This window comes from Phycomyces blakesleeanus (genome assembly GCF_001638985.1).
Source record: "Phycomyces blakesleeanus NRRL 1555(-) unplaced genomic scaffold PHYBLscaffold_1, whole genome shotgun sequence".
In the NCBI taxonomy this organism is placed as follows: domain Eukaryota; kingdom Fungi; phylum Mucoromycota; class Mucoromycetes; order Mucorales; family Phycomycetaceae; genus Phycomyces; species Phycomyces blakesleeanus.
Window position 1 is genome coordinate 194,353 of NW_017265134.1, and position 20,223 is coordinate 214,575.

The 20,223-nt window shown below is 33.8% G+C and overlaps 9 protein-coding genes across 9 annotated transcripts; 5 read left to right on the forward strand and 4 right to left on the reverse strand.

The window, feature by feature from the left end:
- Positions 1-118: 118 nt before the first annotated feature.
- PHYBLDRAFT_137877 (hypothetical protein) lies at positions 119-2,215 on the forward strand (the record flags this gene model as incomplete). Its single annotated transcript, XM_018429892.1, has 4 exons — positions 119-863; positions 1,207-1,362; positions 1,459-1,650; positions 2,052-2,215. The coding sequence occupies 4 exons, from the start codon at positions 119-121 to the stop codon at positions 2,213-2,215; spliced, it is 1,257 nt and encodes a 418-aa protein (XP_018298361.1).
- A 231-nt stretch (positions 2,216-2,446) lies between these two features.
- Positions 2,447-3,275, forward strand: PHYBLDRAFT_137878 (hypothetical protein; the record flags this gene model as incomplete). The annotated part of the gene is made up of 4 exons (XM_018429893.1): positions 2,447-2,666; positions 2,736-2,830; positions 2,896-3,127; positions 3,193-3,275. 4 exons carry the CDS (start codon positions 2,447-2,449, stop codon positions 3,273-3,275), a joined length of 630 nt encoding a protein of 209 aa, XP_018298362.1.
- Positions 3,276-3,534: 259 nt separating this feature from the next.
- On the reverse strand, positions 3,535-5,991 carry PHYBLDRAFT_160972 (hypothetical protein; the record flags this gene model as incomplete). The annotated part of the gene is made up of 10 exons (XM_018434325.1): positions 3,535-3,561; positions 3,658-3,812; positions 3,843-4,038; positions 4,102-4,389; positions 4,469-4,666; positions 4,789-5,070; positions 5,193-5,245; positions 5,276-5,399; positions 5,473-5,553; positions 5,650-5,991. 10 exons carry the CDS (start codon positions 5,989-5,991, stop codon positions 3,535-3,537), a joined length of 1,746 nt encoding a protein of 581 aa, XP_018298363.1.
- A 2,093-nt stretch (positions 5,992-8,084) lies between these two features.
- PHYBLDRAFT_137880 (hypothetical protein) lies at positions 8,085-8,959 on the forward strand (the record flags this gene model as incomplete). The annotated part of the gene is made up of 4 exons (XM_018429894.1): positions 8,085-8,186; positions 8,288-8,405; positions 8,456-8,772; positions 8,927-8,959. The coding sequence occupies 4 exons, from the start codon at positions 8,085-8,087 to the stop codon at positions 8,957-8,959; spliced, it is 570 nt and encodes a 189-aa protein (XP_018298364.1).
- Positions 8,960-9,460: 501 nt separating this feature from the next.
- Positions 9,461-10,182, reverse strand: PHYBLDRAFT_61374 (hypothetical protein; the record flags this gene model as incomplete). Its single annotated transcript, XM_018440795.1, has 5 exons — positions 9,461-9,475; positions 9,549-9,638; positions 9,729-9,754; positions 9,838-9,997; positions 10,126-10,182. 5 exons carry the CDS (start codon positions 10,180-10,182, stop codon positions 9,461-9,463), a joined length of 348 nt encoding a protein of 115 aa, XP_018298365.1.
- Positions 10,183-10,447: 265 nt separating this feature from the next.
- PHYBLDRAFT_137881 (hypothetical protein) lies at positions 10,448-11,659 on the forward strand (the record flags this gene model as incomplete). Its single annotated transcript, XM_018429895.1, has 4 exons — positions 10,448-10,852; positions 10,911-11,216; positions 11,281-11,447; positions 11,539-11,659. 4 exons carry the CDS (start codon positions 10,448-10,450, stop codon positions 11,657-11,659), a joined length of 999 nt encoding a protein of 332 aa, XP_018298366.1.
- A 2,065-nt stretch (positions 11,660-13,724) lies between these two features.
- PHYBLDRAFT_102485 (hypothetical protein) lies at positions 13,725-14,252 on the reverse strand (the record flags this gene model as incomplete). Its single annotated transcript, XM_018427725.1, is given in 2 exon segments — positions 13,725-13,904; positions 13,920-14,252. Coding segments are annotated over 2 exon segments (513 nt in total), but the record flags the coding sequence as incomplete, so codon positions are not given.
- A 702-nt stretch (positions 14,253-14,954) lies between these two features.
- PHYBLDRAFT_160977 (hypothetical protein) lies at positions 14,955-15,451 on the reverse strand (the record flags this gene model as incomplete). Its single annotated transcript, XM_018434326.1, has 3 exons — positions 14,955-15,076; positions 15,157-15,240; positions 15,310-15,451. The coding sequence occupies 3 exons, from the start codon at positions 15,449-15,451 to the stop codon at positions 14,955-14,957; spliced, it is 348 nt and encodes a 115-aa protein (XP_018298368.1).
- A 1,476-nt stretch (positions 15,452-16,927) lies between these two features.
- Positions 16,928-18,742, forward strand: PHYBLDRAFT_160978 (hypothetical protein; the record flags this gene model as incomplete). The annotated part of the gene is made up of 4 exons (XM_018434327.1): positions 16,928-16,995; positions 17,156-17,203; positions 17,548-17,739; positions 18,349-18,742. The coding sequence occupies 4 exons, from the start codon at positions 16,928-16,930 to the stop codon at positions 18,740-18,742; spliced, it is 702 nt and encodes a 233-aa protein (XP_018298369.1).
- Positions 18,743-20,223: the final 1,481 nt, after the last annotated feature.

Below are 20,223 nucleotides of genomic sequence, written 5' to 3' on the forward strand. Positions count from 1 at the left end.
TGGACATTTCCTATGTACCTTCAAGAATGTGATTAAGTCTTCTTCCTTGGACATCAAGAGAGTTTGGAAGAAACTCCTCCCACTTTGCCTGCCTCACACTGATGACGGATAGGTAGAGATGGATCTTAAGAAGTGTATTGATTGGAAGGTGGCGAAATCATGCTTCAACAAAAGACATGGTTCCAGCTTGGTGTCTCGGCAATTCACAGACCAGGTCTTTACAATGATGATGAAGAACACTGAGTCCATCGGTGATTACTCAAATAAGTTTCTCCATGCGGTTTACAATGCTGGTTTATTCAAAGACTCTGCTTGCATCACTAATCACCTCCTTGCCTTGCTGACCTTATCAGTGCAAACACTGGTAAGAGTTACCACGGCCTGCTCTGGTCCCAATGGGGAGTCCAAGCGTGATTGGACTGTAGAGCAGATCACGCAGATTGGCAGAGACATTCTTGGGGATGACAACAGGCTCTATGCTGAGGCGACCCAATTGATTCCTGGTTCCCATGGGCAACCTGAAAAGAATAACAAGGAACATCCCAGAAAGAAGCTTCACCACTCCAACAAGATAACCAAGCATGAGAAGACATTTTTCTGCTCACACCATGGAAAGAACCTGACCCATGAGTCCAGCAAGTGTTTTACCTTGATCAACCGCAAGAACAAAGCCAGTAGTTCTAACAGTCGCAATCCTTGCAGAAGTTGTGGTGAAAATTACTACCATGGTCATGTCTGCAAAAGCAAGAACAATGAGCCAATTCTCATGGTATTCCAGTCTCCCACAAAGGATAAGTCTGAGCAGATGCTCAAGACGATCCAGGACAGGATAGATGAAGACATGAAGGAAATATCATTTGAATGTAAGTGCCTACTTGACAGAATTGAGAGAAGAATTAAAGCTAATGATGCGTTTAATCTTATAACTCCAATCATAATAGAGAACCAGAAGTTAATAGGGATGATCAATACAGACAGTTCCCGCACGTTTATAAATTTGAAATGTTTAAATAACAATTTACAAATAACAAAAATAAATTCTTCAATTGGTTCCTTTAATTTTCTGTCTAAGAATAGTAGTACAAAGAGATTAGAAAAAACTGATCCTTTTAAAATTTAAATATATAAATGGCATTACCTTTAAGCATGCACCAGAGGTGTTAGAGTTTAATATGGATTTTAATTTTGATATCCTCCTTGGAAGAGATATTTTGGCAAAGATGAATATTGAATTAATTAATGTTGCATATGATATCAAAGGAGAATATGTCCATTCAGATAATGTGAAAGACTATGCCGCCATTTATGAAAATCTAAATATTGATAAAGAGAAAAAGTTCGAACCTAATAATTCACCAGCTGGTACAGCACAGCAATGAGCAGAATTTATGAGCTGTATTAAAGCATCACTGGAGGAAAATAAGAATAATTCCGTTGAGCCATATTGTCTTTTATCAGAATCTATTATTCGTTTACCTACTAAGGAAGGTGTGACGGCTTACAGATGGCAGTATTCTATACCGCACACTCTAAGATCAACACTTGACAAGCAAGTAAAAGAATGGCTTGAGACAGGAACTATTGTCAAGTCCAAGACCAACACTTTCTTCAACAGTCCAATGTTGCTTGTTCCAAAGAGAAACAAAGCTGGTGAGATTGTCAGTCATAGAGTGTGTTTAGATGTGTGATTGTTAAATCAGATCCTACCTCCCACATCCAATTATCCAATTCTAAAAATTCAAATAATAGAGACGTTTGTGGACTCAGATTTGTAGAGTTGCACAGAATATTAGCTAAAAAAACGTTTTTTTTGAAACTCAAATTTTCAACTTGTATTGCCATATTTAGCTTATTTCTGTTACATAAAATTATAGGACATTCATTTTAACTAAATGTACAAGCTCTCATTATCTATTGTGACTTGATATTTAGTAACGAAAACATTACCGTTACTTGAAAGGGCAGCATCTTTCCCTTTTTCTTTAACAAAATCTTAAAATGTCTCGTTTTGATCCTATTATTGAACTAACAAATCGTTACATAAATCACAGTTCTCGGTGTATTGCTGAAGAACAAGAGTGAAGATAGGTATCTGTTCCTGAACAGCAAGAGGAACATGCAGATGTTTACAAAGATCAAGAGCCCACCAATGAAGAAATTCAAGAAGCACTTGCTTAATATGCCCAAGACCATGAGCAGGAAGGGGAACGAATAGCTGTCTCCTTGCATTGTCAAGATTGCTTAGACCCAAGCACCTTGTCTGATGAAGATTCTAAACTTTTGTTTAGATTTATGCAGCCCGAGGTATAATTAAATCATTGCTTTCAAGAAAAAAAGTACTAATTTAATATATTTATAAAATCAGATACACTCCTTGGCCACTCTTCTTGAAATAGAAGACATTGTCTACTTTTGAAAAGGCATTCCAAGTGAATTTTCTCTGCCAATGACACTGGCTCTGATGATTGTGCTTTGCAGAATAGTTTTCCCTACTTGCTTAGTAGATTTATCTCTGCTCTTTGGAAAGGAAAAGTCTACTCTCAGTGTCATCTTCAATGAAATGATAGAGAAGATTTATATTAAGTTTTATTCAGTCTTGAAGTTTGACTACTGTCAATTCCGGGAATCAAACCTGTTGCGCTTCAGCCAAGCCATTAGAGAAAGATGTAAATACACTTGCAAAATATAATATTAGTTTAATAGTACTTACATTTTATATATTATTTGGATAAAAGCACCGGCAATGCACTGTGTTGGGTTTATTGATGGAACCTTCAACAAGATAGCAAGGCTCATTGTTGATCAAGAGGGGGCATACAATAGCCATTACGTGAGTGAAAGATTGGATATATAGATCTGACACGTGTCTTTACTCAATTTATATACTCTTTATAGCAAGGACATGGTTTGAAGTACCAAACAGTGGTAATACCTGATGGTATTACTTCGTCTATTATGAGGCTAGACAGTAGTAGAAATCATGACATGTGCATGTACTGCAAAAGTCAATTAGATGTCATGATGTGCATAGCATTTGACTTTACAAGCATAAATGGTCCATGCTATTACTTGTATGGTGATCCAGCATATACCACGTCAGACCATATGATGATCCCTTTCAGAAGACGTAAGTATTGTACAGTTATCTATCTTGACGGTAAAGTCTTATGGTTTGCATATTGTCTATTTTAGAAACGGCTGATGAGCAAGAACTTGCTATCAACAAAAGTATGTCTGCTGTGCAAATTTCTATAGAGCACAAGTTTGCTGAATAACGCTAATCGTAAATAATTTTCTGCAAGTCACGCAGATTCAGCCAATAGTATCTTGTATTTCTTCAAAAAAAAGCATAATATTTGAGAAAAAAAGGAAAAAACATAGGGGGGGATATTTTGTGCTGAAAATGCCAAAAGTACCTTACTTTTTTAATTATTTTTAAGTACAAACTAAATTTTAATTTTTTATGTCTAGTGAATAACTTTCACAAGGCAATTTTTATACATTTGATTTTATAGTTTATATAAGTCTTTTATATTAAAGAAGAGAGTAGAAATTTGATGTCTATTGAGAAAAAAATAAATTGAAAGAGAAGTCTTGTAATCTATGACTTTAGGTCTGCTTTCGCAACCCATTAGTTGGGTTAACAACAGAGTTTACCTTCTTCATAAGGTCCAACAAGACTTCTTTTTGCTCAAAGGTTTTGGAAGAGGTATACACCTGCTTCCAAATTCTCTCCAAACTTTCATTCATAAGCAGAAGATTTGCTTTCTGCTCATCTTTGCTCATTTGGTTTTCCAACAAGGCAATATTATCTTATGAAATAATATTGCCATCATTTTCACCAAGGCCAAACAACACAGCTGAATCCAGTACAACATTTCGTCTTACTGTCACTGGCAGGTCAAAAACTCGAGAGACCAAGAAGATATGTTTGCACAATCTAGCAGAGTCTGGGCAAGAGCAATCATGTAAGTGGGTTGTGAACTTGATAAAGTATACCAGTTCACAACGCTCTCCAAAAGATTTGCAAGAATACATCTAAAATAACAATATTAATTATAAATTATAAATTATATAAGCAAATGTTTTATATAATATTACCTTGTATGCTTGCAATTCTTGCGGTTCAACTTCTTCAACCAGACCATTTGCTCTTTCGATAGCAATAACACTGGCCTTTCTCTTTTGTTCTGTGTCAGCCACACTAAGCCTGATGCTCTTAATACCAAAATAGGTCTCAAGGGTATCCTGACGGTAATCTCTCTCAGCTAACTGAGAAAGTATATATATAATCCTGTCAATTCTACAGTCGTGAGACCAGCCTAAATAAAAGGACTTTAGTTGGGTATGATAAGACTCTATCAAATTGTTTGTATGGCATACAGCATCCTACAAAAATAATTATAAATTAGTTTTTATAACCAGACAAAAAAAACAATATTGAATATATCTGTCTCCATGCCTTAACCCAACTTTTTTTCTTTGGTTCCCATGTAACCTCCATATAAGACATTAAGACAGGAAACTGCATGCCATAGTCTAATCTGAACTTTTGCCAATGAGCATTGTAGTCGGCTTCATTATTGCTATGCATTATCAAGTTCAATGCAGCACAAATGTTGGCCCGGACATTCTTGGTCTCAAGGTGGGCGTTGGAGATTGTCACCTAATAATATTACTAGTTAATATAGGTTCAATGTTTTAAGTAAAATACATTAATAAAATTACCTTCTTGACATGACTTTCCCAAGCACGTTTGATATGTCAATGGCACAAAAGAATTTGAACTGAAGGTCCAAATGTATCCCGGATAGCCTTCTGCTCTATTGGGCTACAGTCAATCATGATCTGTTTGACCTTCAAGCTATTGGTGTCTTTCAACCAGTTCAACCATCTTGCAATGGTATAACTACATTCGATACTGATAACAAAGAAAGCAACTGGAACTCCCTTGTTAGTTACAGGGTTGTATATGGCCACAGACATCAAATAACAGTCCTTGTTGTCAAGGAAAGACTTGCAGGTTTTGTGGGTTGAGTCAAGATACCACTCCTCTGCATTTTCTAAAAACTAATGATAAAATAAATTAAAGTAATAAATAGTATATTCTTTTTGATATATATTTAAATATTTGACTACATATATGTAATACTTGTAGATACCTTCTTCTGCCAAGGGGAGACCCAGCTTACAAGAAGAGGTCCAACAGAATTATATGTGTCAAACATAGTTTGGTAGCCCTTTTCTTGAAGGAAAGCAATCTATCTTTCAGTACTTATCTCATCTTTGTAGTGCTTTCTAGTACTGTTGGTGATTCTAGCTACAATCGCATTATGAACATTTTTATACTGTATCATCATTGCAGAAGGAATAGATGTCATTGACATAGAGTTCTCCATCTAATTAAAGACATTATAATTAAAAATATATAATAAAATCTTATTTTAACGTCACTATATATTAATAAAATACTTCTTCTAGTTTTACATCTTCTAGTCTTAGAAGTCCCTTAATGGCTTTCCAGTCAAGATTTTTCTCAAAGTGTTCATTGATCTAGATACGGGCTTCATCAGAGAGCTGAGAGCAAGAGATATCAGAAAGCTCAAGAGGATTGTGGTTATTATGCCTCCAGTTATAAACTACTGTTACTTTACCACCATTAAGGAACTTAACAACTAAGGCAGCCAAACATCCCACCTTGATGCTGTTACCTGTGGTATTTCTATGCTTAACAACAGGGAGCTCATCATTTTCAACTGCTTGCTTCTTCGAACTCTTTGCCTTTGTGCCAGAATAATCGCATTTAATATACTGAGTTACTTTGATCAGATTGGGATTGATCAAAGCACCAACAGGAACCTTTCTCTTCGACTTGTTGCTGTTTTGAACGACCCAGTTGGCATGGCAAGCTGAGTTGTTTGTGAGCCACAGCTGGTACTCTTCTTCAGCTTCAAAGACAAATTCTTCTGTCTCATTTTTATACATAGGCATGAAATGGTAGATGGTTGAGGTGCAAGGGTTAAAAGTGATATCATTTATTATTATAGTATTGATAAACAAATCAGTAACAAAAACGCGTAAAAAATTCTACACAATAAAACAAATTCCAATTTTTTTTTGGAAGGATTTGTGACTTGCAGAAAAGTATTTATGATTAGCGTAGCTGGAGTTTGCTCATGTTGGGAGTCTGTGAGCTTTCTTAAAGTACTCACAGACCCAAAGAAGTGGTCAGTGGTTGAATGAAGGTTTATGGGGTTTTTAAAGCCAGATTTAAACTACTAATATAGATTATATCTCTATGAGTTTTCAAAATTGGATCAATGTTCTTAAGCTAAAAACCAATCATTTTTTGTGTTCTATATATCTGTGTTTTAATATCTTTTTTTTAAAATTACTCTGTGAATATTTGTCCTATAATAACGGCAAAACTGGATTTGGATAGCCTGAATTTTATAGATATTAATTAATAATCGTCACATTTTGGTACTATTTTTTTTTGTGAAGATAATGCAGGTTCAAAGTTTATGTAACAATGGTAACAAATATGCTTTTGAATTTAAGGCAATACATAAAAATTAAAAAATATTTTTTGACTGCATATACTTGTGGTCACTTGTTACAGTTACAGTTTGCTGATGCAGAGAGTCTGGTTCGATTCTAGCTGGATACATTTTGCACTCTGTATTTTTTATTTGATTTTTTTTAAGATGTAAAGCTTATCTTATACCTATTATTAGATGTTGAATGATGTTATTCTTTTGATATATTTGAATTAAAATGTATTTATGTTTTGTTTTTATATTATCATTTTAATATTATGAAAACAAATTAATTTAAATTCAAATTTCTTATATTTTTTTATTAAACCATGGATTTCTAAAGGTATATGGGTTTTTAAAGCTCCGAATTCAAACTTCGCCCTTTGCTTACAGTGTTTTAAAGCAATCTGTAGATCACCAGTTCAATTCCCACAAAAGACATATCAATATTTAGTGAAATATAATATATTTAAATCATTATTATTAATTATTTTAATGTTTGTTTTCTCTATCAATTTGTGACGTCTAGTGACGTTCATATACTTAAAAAAATGCTGTGAATGTAAGCTATATAGATTCAATTTGAGCGTCACATAAAGTCACAAATTGATAGAGAAAATATAATTATAAAGCTTCTAGTATCTATTTTAAGTGTTATAATCTTATAAATAATAGTTTGTGTGGCTTAGTCACATGCCACGTCACAGAAAAGTTTTTTTGGCGGCTTTTATTTTGTTCAAATATTATGTTCATTTGTTTTTTTTTGCTTTCTTTTCTTTTATTTCTACTTTATTTATTTTCAAATAAATAATCAATCTTTTCTATCAGTTTGTCCATTATCTATTCCTCCTTTGAGCTATGTTATGGCATCAACATATACATCTGAAGTTGCAAAACAGTAAGTAAAAAAGTTATTTTTAATTATTATATATTAATATTTAATATATATAAAGATATTTGATTGCACAGGATGCTTTATACCCACAAAATCATATTATTTTTACTTGTTCTGGTGGCAGTTCTATGGACTATATATTTGAAAAAGACAGAGGCTACAGTTACAGACGCAGTGGAGTAAATAGTGTGGTATTTCAGATACAAAACAATAGAAAAATAAAATATTTGAGAATAGAGACGTATAGAAATACTTTGAGACTGTCTATAAGTTGTCTTTATTCATAAATAAAAAGTGTCTCTTTTTATAAGAAAACACAATCTGCTCTTGTCATTACGTCTTAGTTTCTTAAGGCTTTCTTCCTTTACTATATTTGGTTATTAGAGTGTATTTACTGCTTAACTAGTGTCGGTGTTACAATTATGACATCAAGTCATAAATCGTACTTCTTTAGCTCTTAGCTATTCTTTTCTCTTTTATACTAGAGCTTTAGGACTTCCTATTAAATTAGCTCCATATTGATCTGACACAGTTTACCTGGCAGTATGATATAATTATCTTAACAATCTTTAAGATATTATCTACAGTACTAACTGTAATAATTATTGGACTGATTACTTAATCGTTTATATATATTTTATACTGACAAGATGATAGCTACTACGCTATCCCAATATGAATATGTTCTTATATGTGATAAATCTAACATCCGAGTGTCTGGATCACCACAAATAGCATGGGAGCAACATGTTGTAAAAGAGAAAGAAAATCTGAAAGATTGGATTCTTTCTTTGCACAAAGTCATCTTTCCTATGATGTTGTTATGCAAGGAATATATTACTGGTTAAACCAGACTCCTAGAATGACAATGGGAGTTATGCTCAGTGTTTCTCCCGAAACTATAAGACATCTCATTGCTAGTATTCACCAATTGATTCAAATGGATTTAACAAACAATGATAGGAGAATTGGTAAGTTTATAAGAGTTAATTATATATAGATATATTAAATATTTTTATAGGAGGTATTGATGCCAATGGTCAATCCATTATTGTTGAAATTGATGAAAGCAAATTTGGAAAGAGGAAATATCACCGAGGACATCGAGTAGAAGGTGTTTGGGTTCTGGGAGGTATTGAGAAAACAGCAGAACGAAAAACATTTTTAGTGACAGTTTTTCAGAGAGATGCTGCAACTCTCCTTCAAGTGATAAAGAAGTATGTAAAGCCCAATAGCATTATTCACACAAATTGCTGGGCTGCATATGGAGGATTGGCATCAGTGGTTGATATGAACTATACTCATAGAACAGTCACTCACAATCACTGGAAAAATAGGGTAATTTTATCTGGATCAAATATATCAAAAATGTAGATGATTGAGCCAATATCATCACAATTTTTGTGATATATCATTTTGAGCAATGGTACAATATCATCTATGGTGCTGATGTGTATTATCATAACAATGGGTATACAAAAACTTAATGTAGAACGATTGTCAGTCTGCAAACTATGGAAACTGAATAAATATTGTAGTTATACTTTACTCCTATCGAGTCTACCTCTTTATGTATTATATTTTGAGGTCTATAAAGAGCTAGCGTCCTATATTATTATTTTTACCGGGTTTTTTTATTGGCTGCAGAAATGCTTTAAAAACTATCAAAGAGATGATTATAGGTTTTTTATACATGCTTAAAGTAATGAAACTAGGTTTTTTATATACACAAAAGCAATGAAACTAGATTTTTTACAATGGAAAAGAGAAACAAAGTATGGGTAGATTTTTATAAACAAGCCTCTTTGGTTTGTTTATTTATTTTACTTTTATTTATTTATTTTTTGGAAAAACATTGGGTTATACATTTTTTGTTCAATTTTGTTTTATTTAATAGAAAAATCTTTTCTAGATAAAAATCCTAATTTCGCGACAGTTTTGATACTATAGCTATTATAATCACTAATACTTCTTGCTCGTTATATATAATTTAAAGCCTTCCGGGAGTAGACATGGAATACATATTTTAATAGCGGGAATGCTATTAAAAAATAATTAATAGAAAAGAAGAATTAGTAAATGATTTAAATTGAAATTTTTTCATAAATACTTACAAGACGGAGAAGACTTGACATAAAATTGATATAAACATGTTCTTCAGAATTATCAAGACAATACCAGTAGTCTTTGAATAGAGATACATTCTAAAAATGAATAATTATTAATATTGTGCATAGTAAAGGCGTATTTATTAAATATATTGTAGTTAACTTACCAAATATTACTGATTATACGTCTTCCTGCATAATATCAGACATAACTAATAAATTGTAATAGAAATAAATATATATTTATGAGGAAGACAAAAGAATAATTTGAATTTTTTTTAAGAAAAAAACTTACCATCATGTTCGATTAAGAGATGATGAGACTCAATGGAAATGAGTAGCAATGGCGAGACAAACAATATGATGAGTAACAAAGATCTGTAAGAGAATGATATCTTATCTTGATATATCAGACAGAGTATAGCCAAACAAAGAGACACATATTTGGTATTGAGCTATAAAAGAAAGAAAAAATTATAAGTGAAATTGTAAAAACAAGCAAAAGAGAAACAAAGAAAATATCAATAATATATGTTGTTAAAAGAAAAAAAGAAAAAAAAGACGTCTTAAAATCCAGTTTGACTCTGACAAAATGCAGGCTGTAAAAAGTAATACTCCAAAAGAAGATGACTACCATCATCTTGAAATACTACTTTGTATCTCATTGAGTTAGAAAAGAAGTTGTCTAAATGTGGATCAAGCAGTTGGGAGATGTGCTTAAATATCAAATGAAAGGTAGAGAGTTAATCTGCACCGCTTATCTTCTTTACTAGTATGTGAATTTTAAATATGATATAACAAGTGTAGTGAATTATACAATACTAGTTGAAAATTATTAATATTTATTTTATTAACAGAAAATGACAAAGTGTATTCCTACTGCTCCCTGCTGATCCAACCTACGCATGAATGCTGTTCTTAATAGCACAATTGCAGGTGTTATTTCTCCAATTGATACACCAACCCCAGAAGTAGCAGTTGACACAGCCCCTGAAGTTCAAGTCGCTGTGACCCCAATGGATCACGTCCTTACCTTGTTGGCAGCCAACAATGTGTCGATGCAATCCTTGCAAGAAAATGCAAAAGGAGTGACTGATGCAATAACTCATTTGAAGAATGGCCTGGATTTGTCCAACAAGACAAATGAATTTTTGAAGAACTCGATCCTTCAGCTCATGACTGAAAATGCCGAAATAAAAAAGGAAATGACCAGCCAAAATTCTGTGATGCCTTCTGCTGTACCAGCGGATTCTTCTTCTGCCATAAATGATGATCTTGACCTTGGAGTGAAACATCATCCCTTGATTTCTGTAAGTAAATTGATAATAATAACATTACTGATTAATATATCTAATACTGTTTTTATAGCAACCTATCAATAGTTATATCAAGAAACCAAACTTTGTTAGCACAGACCCACTCAAAGTTGCTGAGAATAATAATAGATCAGCATGGTTAATGACTGGCACGTATGGTGATAAGTACAACAAGACACTTGCACTGGCTCTCTTCAAGTACCTGAGACCTCAAAGATGTTGCACAAATGTGTCAAAGAGTGTCATTATGAATATAATAAAGAATTACTACCAAAATCAAGTGCGAGTCTTCCGGATCTCAGCAGAGAAGATTATGGCTAGAAATAAAGCTGGAAGAAGACGCAACAGAAAGAAGACCGTAAGTTTTAAAATAAAGTTAATTTACTATTGATTTAATGTTTTAATACAATATTCTTTGGTAGCTTCTTGACCATCGTATTATCACGTACCAGACATACACAGAGGCTATTCATGAGAGTATGAATCGATATGATTGCAGAAATATTCTTTCTATTGACGTGATGTCTGATGGCGAGTTGGATGAGATAACAAAGTGCGGGCATATCGTCCCAGCTGGAGAACTGATGAGGTAATGTTAAATATCTATTTATGTTTTAAAGAAAATAATAATACTTTATTAATACTATTTATTCTTTAAACCAGCTCCAGACGTTTATTAGTACTATTGATGAACTTACTGTTATCCGTTTAAAGAAAAATTTGGAAAGCTTGAAAAAGCACATCCCTTATGAGAAAGAAGTGAGCATTCCCAAGAATTTGGCAGTCACTTTACCAGATTAGTGCTTTTCAAAATAAATTATTTTTTTCTTGCCAACTATTTTAGAGTCTTTTTTCTACTTGTTTATGTTTACAGATTAGCATGATGTATACAGATGCATGTATAGCATGCCAAGTACAAACAAAAATTTATAGAAATTGTTGTGGTGGTTGAAGTTGAAGAAGTTTTTAAGAGGAAGAATTCAAGATTTGAAATTAGGAACGAAGATTCGTGAGAACTTGTGTAGGTTTTGTTTATTGAGAAAGGATTTTGTATCAAAGTTTGACCAGGTTCCTACACTGAACTACTACTGCTATTTATATTGTTTTGGATTGGGAAAATTATATGACTGGGGTCAGGTAATCGATCCTATCTGAGCCTTAATCAGAGCAACGTGATCTTGGGATAATTAATGTATGATTAATTATATAAATGTGTGTAGTCCCAATGAAGTATTAACATCGAAAGTAAATGTGTTTATGAGTTATAATTATGCTTATAATAATCCACTGATGTATCCCATATTATGGTGATATCATCATATGAAATATAATCACTATCATGCATGCTAAACCTGTGTGTTAAATAATAAAGTAATCGGTAGACACCTTTGACTGGAATAGCTGAGGCCTTATATTATTTCTTTCAGACTTATTCTCAATTACAGCAGTAGTCAATACTCATTTACAACAGAAATAATAAAAAATAAACATGCAGCTATATATATTAGTCTGTATTAATTAATATTTCTTTTTTATACGTGTTTTATTTTTGTATTTGAATCTAAATATATATTTTTTATGGCAAAAGAACTACACACATCTGAACTTCGCCTTCTGGACCAAGGTGCTCACCTACTGCGACTGGATAGCAGATTCTATGCACTGGGAGAATGCTGTTCATGCTGTCATCTTCAAACCCCACCTCATTCACCTCAACTCCTTCTTCTGCTCTGGGCTGAAGTAAAACTTCCTTGTATCATCGTACATACGCAAATACATGCTGGCTCGCATGACCAGCAAACGAGTTTATAGCAGTATTGACAAAGAGGTACTGAATTTGGCCTGCGTACGGCTTGGTACTTCTACCATCACTTGTCTCAAACAAGGCTTGCATGAACGACCCGCACTGATTCTTTGTTTTGCTCTTGTAGATTTGCCCGAGAAGATTGATTGATTCAAACTTCTGTATCCGATTATTAACAAAATTATTGGAATGACCAGCCTGACAATAATGAACAAGAGTTTGATCATTGTATGTCTCGCAATAGTATTCCAACAAATGCTCATGCTCAGATTCACCCATGGAAATCTCCCCCTTTAGAGCTAAAGGAAGTGTGGAAGGGAGCAAAGGCTCGTTTCCCTTGATGATATCAAAGTTGATCTCAGAAGAATCAAGAAAAGCATTGATATCAAATTGGATTGAGGTGGCAGTAGAAGTGGAAGTGGCTATAGAATTGGCAGTGGATGCAGTGAGCTCAAGGATGATTGCCGAATGCTCAGGTCGAATTATTGGCAAAGTTTGGCAAATAAGATCTCCCTGGTATGCTTCTTCAACATACTTCTTCATATAGGTTCCCTCAAACCCGTCTTTTCTATTTGTCGCATAGTTTTTCAAGATATCATTACATCTTTTGAAACTAAAAAGCCAATAGCCATAAACCAGGTCAAAGTTCAGTACAGTCTCTTGCCAATGAAGATGGAGATGCATGTTTGGCAAAAGGAACAGGGCTTTATACAACTTCTCGCACTCTCTGCAGAAAGCCTCCAAAGATTGATGGGCTTCATCAAGGTGAGCCATGGATATGCTTGGCAATGAGAGGTACTGGGATGCATTGACAAACGTTGTCCAGTTACCAAGATGAGCTTCAGGTAAACGACCCTGCAGGAGAACAGGAGAGTATACCAAGCACCAAGACTTTCACTTGTTGGCCTTCATGAATGGGAAGCCATGCCCAATCTTTGTCCCTAATGGTGTGTAGTCCTCTGGCAGTACAAGCTTGTTAGCATCCAATTGCATTTCGGCCAAGTGTGCATCTGTGATGAGACCTGAAGATCTCAATTTCTCCATTATTCTCTTTGCTGTTCTGAGGTACAGGTTGTGTATCGGATCGATGACAGTGCACTCCACAAGGTTAAAGTAAACCAGATCATGCAATTCTGACCATCGGACATCATTTTCCCTCTCCAATCTCTTTCTCTGTGCATCACTGCTGGCCATTCTCCACAACTCGGCATCACGTCGGTTTTTGGCATCAGTGCAAGGCACCTACTCAGAAAACACGAACCCAGAGTAGTCCACAGCATTGGAGTCTGGAAGGCAAGAGAACTGTTGGTTGCACTTATTGCATGCACATGTGCTTGAATGAGAGGTGAACCTACAAGTCTTATGGGCAGCAGGAATGTCGCAGGCAACAAGAAGAAGGGCAGCACAAACAAGAGCACCAGATGGGCACTGTACGGTAGGCATCACCACACTGCCATACAACTGGTTGAGTTCCGCAACAAGGGAATGGAGGTAGTGATTGATCTCACTTGTCTTTGCTTCCTTGGGTCCTGGCATGAGACCAATGAGAACAACATTCTCCTTCTTGTACCATTCTGATCTTGGCAAGTTGTTGATGCAAAGGTATATCACACCACAGGAGTAAGTGACCCCATTGAAAGGTTGAAACCAATTGATGTTCATGGTAAGCATTATGGAGGGCTCATGATTCACAAATGGTAAATCATTGCTATCCTTCAGACTTTTCCACTTCATACCATCGTAAATGTCAAACATCATGCCTGGAACTTGCACTCTGATTCTCCAATGGTTGATGGTGTCTTCGAATCCAGGGCGGCAAAAAAGGATAGACAATGTTTTGATTATGGAGTTATACATGTAGATCTTTTTGGGGATAGTCAAGGCTCTTGATGTTGCAAAGAAAAGAGCGTTTCCACATTCTCTACCAGAGAGTCTCTCAAAATTACAGCACTCTAGAACAACATCGGACTCTTTGTATACTTTGTTACAATTGCCACATGCAACAAACCACTGGACACCTCGAGTCATGTCACTGAGACCAGTCATAGAGTTGACACTGTTTATACTGAGGGGAAGACGGAAAGACTGTCCAAAGTGTGCCAATACTTCGTTAAGAAACTTCAACAGAACAGCACCACCAGAATTGACAACATATTTGGATATGAAGAAGACAGCAAAAGAAGCAATGAAAGCATGAGTAGGATCGACTGACATATTGGATGAAGAAAAGTGTTCTATTTGAAAAAAAAATCAATACTTGTTGACTTTATTGATTTATATGTGCTTTTTGTACTAGCCTCTAACATCATCAGATTCATCGTCAGAAATATCTAAAATGGTTGCTTCAATGACACCCTCATCTTTGCTTTCAGAATCAAACAAGGAATCAATGTCAAAAAGAGGTAAGTCTTTGGCTGTTTTGTTAGGTAAAAAAGAATAAAATTATTAGATATTATAAATGATTATAAAACTTTAATAAAAATACTATACATACCTTCAACTTGATCTTCGGCATCAACATTGTCTTCAAAGTCAATCTCCATGTCATTGTCATTCAACATTACTTCTACAACTGAGGCTATATTATATGAAAATAAATATTTAATTAAAATTGTCTCAATAATAATTTTCTTAAATTTGAACTTACAAGAAGATTCTGACTGATATTGTCTCATGATATCCTGTTGTGCATGTCTTCTGAGCGTTTGGATAGACACCAAAACAAATCCCCTGCTATTGGAAGAGCATTTAGAGCACTTGCATTCTGAATTGTTGTTGTTGTTTGACATATTGTGTGTGTATGTTTTATTTTTTAAGTCTTTAGAATTGACAAGAATAGAAAATTGTTCAGGAACACAATTTAATATATATCTTTCCAAATTACACCAGCTTCCAAAATGACATAGTTTATTCCAGTTATTAAAATGAGCAGTTCTCTAAATAGTAATTGATTGCCTCATTCTAAAATACAATAATATACACTTTTGTTAAAACATGTTGTCATGTACATTTTATTAGCTGTAGAGCATATACAACAAAAATATTTGTAGTAATATCACAACCATTAACCTCATCATACTTATAAATAAATATTACAACAATAAAAAGCTTTATTATCTCACTCAAAAGATATCATTTAGTTTAAGGTCCCTACAACTATTGACTCTGCGACATGGCTACAAGTCCCAAAAAGAAATCTTGCCGACATTTTTTACAAAAAAGAGTAAACTTGTTTTTTTATCCAATAAAACAGACCAAGCATTATCATTGCTGTCGAAAATAAAAAAGACAAAAGTGATGGAAATTTAAGCTACCACTCCACAAATAATAGTACCCTACGTCATAGATGAAATTACCCTATTTTTCCAGTGAATGTTGAGTATGTTACATCTGATGGTATTCATACCAATACTATAGAAGGTAAAATACTATATAAGATAAAATTATTTTATTAACTTTTATTACATAGGTCTGTGGAATGGAATAAAAATGAACTGCAAGGCCTGATTGTGAACAAAACAAATGGTGCCATAGATGCTGATAGAATTCATATGGAGAAAAAAATATGAGAACAGATTGTGGCAAGGAATACTAAAGACGTTAGCTGAGATTTCTTTTGGAAGCATTGTTGACAACCCAATATTTACAAATTATGAATATTTAGAAGATGATGAAGATGAAGAATATACTGATTCTATAATGGTTTAATAAAAAAATATAAGAAATTTGGATTTAAATTAATTTGTTTTAATAATATTAAAATGATAATATAAAAACAAAACATAAATACATTTTAATTTAAATATATCAAAAGAATAACACCATTCAACATCTAATAATATGTCAAGTCTCGATCTGGTATTTCTTTTCTGGCACTTGTAACTAAGTTGCAGAATCAATATCACTGGGGATTGTTAAGTTTTTAAGAATAGTTTTTAGATAAAAATAAAGATGATTTTTATTAAATGTAATTCTTGACTATTTATACAACACGATTGTTGTTTTCTGACTAAAAGAATAGTTATGATAATATGTCTTAGATGGTGGTTATCCAGTAATATCTCTACAAGTATATTTCTCATCTCCAACATCTAAAACATAGACAAAAGACCAATCGGCGAAGTCAAGATCTTTTATCCTAAAAAGTCAACCATTACTGGTTGCTTGTAACTTCCGATTTTGGTCACCGATGTCAACTCTGACAAATAGGTATAAGATAAGCTTTACATCTTAAAAAAAATCAAATAAAAAATACAGAGTGCAAAATGTATCCAGCTAGAATCGAACCAGACTCTCTGCATCAGCAAACTGTAACTGTAACAAGTGACCACAAGTATATGCAGTCAAAAAATATTTATTATATTTTATGTATTGCCTTGAATTCAAAAGCATATTTGTTACCATTTTTACATAAACTTTGAAACTGCATTATCTTCACAACAAAAAACAGTACCAAAATGTGACGACTATTGATTAATATCTACGAAATTCAGACTATCCAAATCCGGTTTTGCCGTTATTATAGGACAAATATTTGCAGAGTAATTTTAAAAAAAGATATTAAAACACAGATATGTAGAACACAAAAAATGATTGGTTTTTAGCTTAAGAACATTGATCTGATTCTGAAAACTCATAGAGATATTATCTATATTGGTAGTTTAAATCTGGCTTTAAAAACCCCTTAAACCTTCATTCAACCAAAGTACCCATGAAAAACATAAAAACATTTTATTTTATTACTTGATTTTACCCTGTCATTTTCTCCAAATTCATCTATTGTAAGAATGGAGTATCCACTTTACCTGTTGATTTACTATTACCTAACCAGAAGTGGAGAGTATCCAACTGGTTCAACCAAAAACATTACGTGCAAGATTTGAAGACAAGCTTCCAAATTCGAAGTCCATGGCCATAAATTGTTCCATAAAAATCTTGTTTCTCCCATTGTCCAGAAACTATTACATGAAGGCATAGTCAAAGAAGTAATTAAGCGTGTCCACAAAGAAGGACACTACGGTGTCAACAACATATATTCTCAGCTTTGTTTGCAGTATACTGGTCCTTGTCTGTTTGAGTAAACCCAAAAAGTCATTCAAAATTATGTGACCTGTCAAGTCAGGACCAAGACACCACATAATAGAACTAAACCAGCACAACCTATTGACACTTCCATACATCCTTTCCACATGATTGGATGTCATGCAGTTGGCCCAATGGATCTGACAGAAGATGGTTATTGATACCTCTTAGTTGCTGTAGATTATTTAACAAGATGGTCAATCGCCCTACCAGTAAAAGATATAATCAAAGAAACTACTGCTGACTTCTTGTTTGATCATGCTGTTGTTTCATATGGCGTCCCAAATTTTATTCTTACTGATCGTGGCAGTAACTTCACTTCTGTCTATATTTGTGAATTTCTTAAACTGCTCAAATGTGGACATTTGACCACCACAGCATATCGTCCCCAAACCAATGGCCTATGTGAAAGGCTCAACCAGACACTCACCCAAACATTAGCAAAGATTGTTAGAAACAACGATGCTCTTACCACTTGGGACAAATATGTCACCTCAGCTCTACTTGCATTATGCATGATGCATAATGATACAACTGGCCACACACCTGCAAGGTTGTTCTATGGATACAATCTTTGTACTCCTGCTACTTGGCTTGCTCTCAGAACCGATTTTGTGCAGGGCAATCCTGTTGAAGAAATTGCTTGTCACACCAAGGTTATACAACATATGATAGACGAATTAAGACCTGAAGCTCGTAACTGCGCCAATGAAAAGAAACAGAAGTATAAGGCACAATATGACCTTCAAGTTTTTCCACGTCGTCGTTTTTCTCCTGGCAAACAAGTTCTTATGCGCAACCAGAAACCGCCGCATAAATTTTTGGATCGTTGGCTTGGGCCAATGACTGTTACTCACGTTAATAATAATGGAACATATCACCTTACTGGCCCTAACTACTGCTGTCTTCAAGGTGCTGTTAACGGTGACTTCCTTATTCCATTCAATAATCATAAACTTATGGTACCCGATGTACAAGTCAAGCATGTAGACCATTAGTTTCTTGCATGGATAGCTTGCTATGACTCCCTCTGATTATCAGTTCTTTCATTTTAGTGGTCTTGCTTAGCAAGGAGACCTTGACATGAGTATTGTAGAATGTTCTAACATTGACCAAAAATGTATATTTGTTTGATGTGACATCAACTTATGGACAGACTATTAAGTTATGGACAGTGCAAAGTCGTGACTCTATCTCCGGACATGACAAAATCCAATTTCTTGGATTTATTTTCTCTCTCCCTCTTTTTCCTTTTTTCTTGCTATTAACATTTAAATTCCCACTGGACTTTAAATGCTTTTCCCCTTTTTTTCTATTTTTTTCTTGATTTTTATTTCCTTTTTAGCTTGCTTCCCTTTGCATTGCACTTGTTCCTTTACACTTCTTGATATTACTTCTGTTGTAAATGAGTATTGACTACTGCTGTAATTGAGAATAAGTCTGAAGGAAATAATATAAGGCCTCAGCTATTCCAGTCAAAGGTGTCTACTGATTACTTTATTATTTAATACACAGGTTTAGCATGCATGATAGTGATTATATTTCATATGATGATATCACCATAATATGGGATACATCAGTGGATTATTATAAGCATAATTATAACTTATAAACACATTTACTTTCGATGTTAATACTTCATTGGGGCTACACACATTTATATAATTAATCATATATTAATTATCCCAAGATCGCATTGCTCTGATTAAAGCTCAGATAGGATCGATTACCTGACCCCAGTCATATAATTTTCCTAATCCAAAACAATATAATTAGCAGTAGTAGTTCAGTGTAGGAACCTGACCAAACTTTGATACCAAATCTTTCTCAATAAACAAAACCTACACAAGTTCTCATAAATCTTCGTTCCTAATCTCAAATCTTCAATTCTTCCTCTTAAAAACTTCTTCAACTTCAACCACCACAACAGTATCACTTAACAAATAAATATAATGTGAATTACGAAATACAAGAAGAAGCATATGATAAGAATAGAAAAAATAGGTAATTTGACAGGTAAAAATTGGTGACAGACAGGTAGAAAAATAGGGAGAAGATAAAAATAGAAATTGTGACAATAACAAAGTTTGAGAAAGACAAAAAAGGGAAAACAAAGAAACAAAATATATCAAGATTGACAGACAACACTCTAAAGAACGAGTGTGGTGATCCAGACACTCGGATGTTGGATTTATCACATATAAGAACATATTCATATTGGGATAGCATAGTAGCTATCATCTTGTCAGTATAAAATATATATAAACGATTAAGTAATCAGCCCAATAATTATTACAGTTAGTACTGTAGATAATATCTTAAAGATTGTTAAGATAATTATATCATACTGCTGGGTAAACTGTGTCAGATCAATATGGAGCCAATTTAGTAGGAAGTCCTAAAGCTCTAGTATAAAAGAGAAAAGAATAGCTAAGAGCTAAAGAAGTATAATTTATGACTTGATGTCATAATTGTAACA